This window comes from Helianthus annuus, chromosome 1 (assembly GCF_002127325.2).
Source record: "Helianthus annuus cultivar XRQ/B chromosome 1, HanXRQr2.0-SUNRISE, whole genome shotgun sequence".
NCBI classification, from domain to species: Eukaryota; Viridiplantae; Streptophyta; class Magnoliopsida; order Asterales; family Asteraceae; genus Helianthus; species Helianthus annuus.
Genome location: NC_035433.2, coordinates 127,130,630 through 127,136,432, shown reverse-complemented (window position 1 = coordinate 127,136,432; position 5,803 = coordinate 127,130,630). Strand labels below are relative to the sequence as shown.

General features: G+C 33.0%; 1 protein-coding gene across 1 annotated transcript; it reads right to left on the bottom strand.

Moving 5' to 3' along the window:
- Positions 1–2,691: 2,691 nt before the first annotated feature.
- LOC110877115 (transcription factor bHLH62) lies at positions 2,692–5,567 on the bottom strand. The gene is made up of 8 exons (XM_022125274.2): positions 4,367–5,567; positions 4,056–4,295; positions 3,897–3,962; positions 3,709–3,777; positions 3,541–3,612; positions 3,287–3,439; positions 3,105–3,183; positions 2,692–2,999 (listed from the first exon to the last, which is right to left on the bottom strand). The coding sequence occupies exons 1-8, from the start codon at positions 5,141–5,143 to the stop codon at positions 2,962–2,964; spliced, it is 1,494 nt and encodes a 497-aa protein (XP_021980966.1). The 5' UTR covers positions 5,144–5,567; the 3' UTR covers positions 2,692–2,961.
- Positions 5,568–5,803: the final 236 nt, after the last annotated feature.

Genomic DNA, 5,803 nt, shown 5'->3' with positions numbered 1-5,803 from the left:
CTGCCCTAACTATTCCCTTTTGTTTATACCTTCTGTTTCACTTTCTACTGTTCACACTTAATCTAGAAACATCTTCCATCAATCTTCCCTAATTCAGTGTCGGGTACCTTAGCTTCGATCGATTAGATAAATTAATCGAGATGGGCCGTCTTGTATGGATCTTCGATCTAGAGGATTGAACTCTAACGACAATGTTTGGCAGTTGTTTATGTTTTCTACCGGATTTTCTACTTTATATCGAGTTCATGTCAATGTCACATTTCAAATAAGTTGGTTACTAACTACTATTTGGTAGATCATAATTTAGAATGGGCCAATAACTCTCCTCTAGTTACATTCCCTTGACCCTACTTCATAAGTACCACCTTGATTGAGTGAATAATAAGTCTTGGTGGAAATTCTAAAAGCATTACCCTGTGGTGAAACTGACTTCTTGGTTAGGATCAACTTAAGAGTTTTTCTTCACTAATGATGAAGAAAATAAACTTTTTACAGTGGAGATTTTGACGAATTCTAGTGGCCGGAGGATTAGCAGACCCTTGGTTTTCTACATATAGAATGACCTAAAGATCTTGACTTCGGATATCGCATCCGATTGATAACCTTATACCTTAAAAAGTTAAAATCTAGACTACTTTCGTACGATTTTAAAATTTAAAACATATTATTGCATCAAGTGTCTTTGATGAATGAATAAAAAGGAAAGGAAAGAAATGAGGGTGTGAGTGATAATGGGATTCTAGTGATGATATTTGGAAGGTTGCAAAAAGTATTTGTGAGCCAAGCTTTCATACAAAGTTTGGCTGTCTATCTCTTAAGGGTATTTTTCTACATCTAAACACCACTACTTTAAACATTCTACTTATCCAAAAAGATTTTCTTTTTCATGAGTTTCTTAAAGAAAGTGATTGCCAATTAAAAAGGCCTTTGATTCCTTGGCCAAAGTCATATCTTCACTATGGCCAACCTGGGATCTTGATTCCCTTTCTCCTTTGTCTTTGTAATAATATCTTGATAATCTGCAATTATAGACAAATATTTGCTTATCTATGTATACGATACGCATTCACGTATACATATAGAGAAAGAGGGGCCTCAAATATAAACAACCATCGAATCTTCTCAAGAACGCTACTTTTGTACCTTGCAACTTTATGTATCGTCTTCTTGAGGCACATAATGTATCGTTTCATCATGTCTATACACATGAAAATGATACTGCGTGCTTATGGATAATCCATGTGCATGCATGTGAGTGGGCGCGTATATATAGACGTAGTTATTGTTAATATTACATATGTAGAACCTCGTTTATTATGACAAAATTTACTATATTGCATTTTATATTTAGAGAATAAGAAGTACAAATAAATTAATACATAATCTAAAGAATACTCACCTTGTCTTTTCGAACATCATATAACAAGTACCAAGTGAACCTTTTTGCGTCATAAGTTTTCATGTATAACTAGTTTTTTTTATATCGTGCGTTGCGGTGAAACCGGGCAAATGATAATGTAAAACAAACGTGATTTGAAAATAAAACATGTTGTTTATAAAATCAAACCATTAGAATGATTTAGTTTATCATCGTACCGTTTTATGATACCAAATAAATACTTTATTTTGAGTATAACCTCGTTTTAACAAAACTTATAACGGAATGTCAGGGAAAGAAATCAAGCATAACTACGTACTTAAGTTTTTAGAAAAAATTTATAAACGTAACTTATTAAAGAAGTATCAAATTAATCGATAAATTTATATATGTCAAAAGAAGAAAAAAAAACAATTATTAAAAAAAGGTAAAGAAAATAAATGTTAAAAAAAAATATGTTATTAAAAGTAAATATAATAATAAACTATTATAATATATTAAATAATAAAATAATAAAAAACTATATATTATTATAAAAATAAAGTTATTATTCATCGTGAAACAGTATATATATAATAATACTTTAATTTAACTACAGTTACCATTAAACTTTAAGGTACAACCTTTATTGCATAAAGTACTAGTAACCAAAACACCATTGGGGAAAAAGATTCACCCCCTAATTGCGGCCAAATTCTTCCAGGGTAGAAAAAAAAAAGATTAGAACCAAAGGGTTGTCAATATTGGATTCCAGAATGGAGTTGTTCTTTAATGTCCCCACTAACAGCTGGTTTACAAATTACAACATCTAATCTTCATTCTAAAGGTGCCAATTTTTCTTATTTTTAGGTATATCTTGAAAATCAATTTTCTTGTCTTTGATTATGACAACTCCAAAAAGAAAGATCACCATCAAAAATTATAAAAAAAAAATAATAATAATAATAATAATATTTTTTTGTTATAAATTGTTTTGTGGGGTGGCCCAGAAAGTTGAGAGAAATGTGCATTTTTTTCTTATTTTTGTGGGATCTTAACAAAATATCTAAGTTTGTTCTAAATTATTCGCATAATCAACGGCGTAGTACTGTTTTGATTCGGATCGATCATTAATAACCAAACGTTAGACCCGGACCCACACAGAAGATGGTTATATAACGCATACCGAAAGATTTTTTTTTTCTGGTTGAAAATATATTTCATTCCAATCAACAGGGCAAATTACATAATAATAACAGGTAGACGAGCAACAAACTGCGCCGCCATCCCCGAAATATAAAAAGCTAAAAAAATTAAAAAAATAAAGTTGCTGAGATAAACAAAAAATAATGATTAGATGTATCATATTGTTAAGTAAATAAGGTTGCAGCCTTGCAGGCTCTCCCTATGAATCAACCTTTGAACAATGTTACACAACATTTTACATAGTTTAGTACATTTCCCACCTCACAAACTTTATAGGAATTAGTTCTAGGATTATACAAACATAAGATATTAAGTGAAGATATATGTCTTCTTCCTTTCTCTATACAAATGTTCTTCTTGCTTTAATGGCCTAAATAATTATGTCAACAATTTCGGTATCATAGCTCGACTTTCATTTGACCCGCGCCAATTAGTCCTGAATTGAATAAAAGAGTTCATACATAAGATTATAGGTAAACCACTATTTTAGATGTTGGTTGACAGTTGACTCTCTTCGTGAAAAAGTCGAAAGTCAACTCACCTTGGAAGATTGATCCTTGGTTTTGGTTGAATCCCATCTGTACAACACTCTGAAGATCATTTTCCCAGAATGCAGAAGCCTGAAGTTTTCGGTTTTAACATGAGTTAACACTTAACGGTTTAACACCACCTTGCGCGACAAGAAAGCTATAATATTTGATTAAAAAAAAAAAGTTAACTTACGTCGCCAAAGTCATCGGTTTGTGATGACTTCATGTTTGAACCGCGGTGCATCATTGAGGTCAATTGGTTCTGTGGTCCGTCGTGAACCAAGCCATAGAATGGCTGAGCCGGTGCATCCAAATGGTTCATCGTATTTAACATGGAAGGCCGAGTCTGAAAACGGGTCAAAAATGAATAAATTACTTTAAAAATGAAGAAAATTACTTTAAAATTTAAAGTTGGCACGCGGTAAAGAAAGATTACGAAAAGCTTACATCTTTAGATAAAAGGGCTTCCATGTTCATATCTGTCCTTGGGTTAATAGTTGCTAGTTTCATTGACAAGAACTACACAAGAAAAAAGGATTACATCATTTTAGATAATCAAGATAAATAAATATTATTTGAATTTCTTTTTACCGGAAGAATCGTTTATGTATATACCTCGACTTGTCTTTGCAACGACTGCACGTAGTTTATAATCTCGTCAAGCATAACCGCTTTTCCGGTCACCTTTAAACAAGAATCCCATCTCAAGTTAACAACCACAATGACCAAAATGATGCCAAAAAGTTTTTTTTATTTTTATTTTTTTTTATTCTTTAACTATTTTCTTAAATTTATTAGTTTACCTTGTTACAACCAGGGACAAGATCTTGAAGAAACTTCATTCTCTCACTGATCTTTTCTCTTCTAACCTGAATTTTCCAAACGGCAACAACGATAAGATGAATATCGTCGGAATGGAATCAAAAGAAAAAGAATGTAATGGAATTGGCAATTTGGCATACCCTTTCTGCAAGACTATGGCTATCAGTAGCTTGACCCCTTCTTGCTCTAACATGAATGTAATCCTTTGGTGGCTCTGCTTGTTTTTCCTTTTCCTTTTCCTTATTTTGTTTCTGATTCCGATTCCGGTTCCCTTCTTCCTTTTCCTTCTCCATCTCCTTCTCTTTTTCCATTCCATTCCCTTCTTCATCTTGCTTGCTTCTTTTAGCATCTGATTCCTCTTTCTCTTGTTCTCCTACAGCCTGCAACAGTAAAAAAAATCTTAAATATCATACAAAACTTTAACAATATCACAATAACTGAATTAACTAACCTTATTGTCTACAGCTGGTAGAGTATTGAATTGGGATTCTTTTCCTTTTCCCTTAGGAATTGCTTTCCTCTTTCTACCATTGGAATTGGTACTTTGATCTTTAGTGATCTGTTCAGACAGTGATGATTCCTCCATGGAGTTATCCAACTTCTTATCCGCAGCCGGAATCGGAATTGCGAATTCACCACTCTTGAAAGACTGTTTACTTGATACTCTTGACAACTTTCCTGATTCCACCATATGAGGGAATTCAACCTCATTCATCCCAAAACAAGAATACCTTGCAGCTCTTTCAACAAAACCAGGATCTGCATGAAATGGAGCAGGTGGGAGTTGATGATGATTCCTGGGAATCGGAATCGGATTCCCATGATGATCCATCATTGATAGATTGAGCTTAGGTGGAGAATTCAATGGAGTGTTGTAACATGATGTGTTGGTACTAGTGTTTCCAATGCAAGATTGTGGTGATATCTCTCCTGAATTACATATGCTCCCTAATCTACCAATAAGTTCCTTGAGGACTACATTTTCACTTCCTGGGATTGCGATTCCGGAGTGCGAATTAACCGGAGATGACACAATGGAACTCAATGCAGATTCAAAGGGATCACTTTGATCCACTGAATTATCCCAATTCCTGTTGAGAAAGGAATTGGAAAGTTGTTTAGTACTACAATTCATCTCATTAACTTGAGCTTCCAATTCCATTCCAAAGATTGAATTCCAGGCTTGTGGGATTTGCATTCCATTGTTAAAGAAAGCATCTTTTTCCATTCTTGAATCTTGAAACTGTTGATCTGATCTGGGTATGATGGGAATTGATCTTTTTGATCAAAATTCTCAAATGGGTGTGTGTTTTTTGGGGAATTAAGGGATAAAGATTGGACTTTGAAGGTAAATATGACAATTTTGTTGGTTCTTGAATCTTGAAACAGCTGATCTGAACTGGGTTTGATGAGAATTAATCTTTTTGATCAAAATTCCCAAATGGGTGTGTGTGTTTTGGGGAATTATGGAAGAAAGATTGGAACTTTGAAGATAAATATGAGAATTTTGTTGGTTCTTGAAATGTGATCAAGTGTTTGGGTTATAGAGCAGTTGGGTTGGGTTGGGTAAATAACAGAAAAGCAGAAAGAAAAAGAGGGGAAGAAAGTTGGAATAAGATTGGGTTGGAAGTGAAGAGGAAGCAATACAGAAATATTTAAAAAAAGAAACAAGATGTTCTTTTGAACTTTTTTTTTTATATAAAATGATTAAATAATTATGTTATTAGGTTGCTGTAAAATATATTATTTTTATATGTTGTTTAATCCCATTTTAATAAACCTTACATGTGGCAGATGAATATTGGACCTCTTAAACCAGGGTCACAAGTAGAAGGAAGGAAAAAACCGTTTTCTTCTTCTTTTTTTTTTTTTTTTTTTTTTTTTTTTT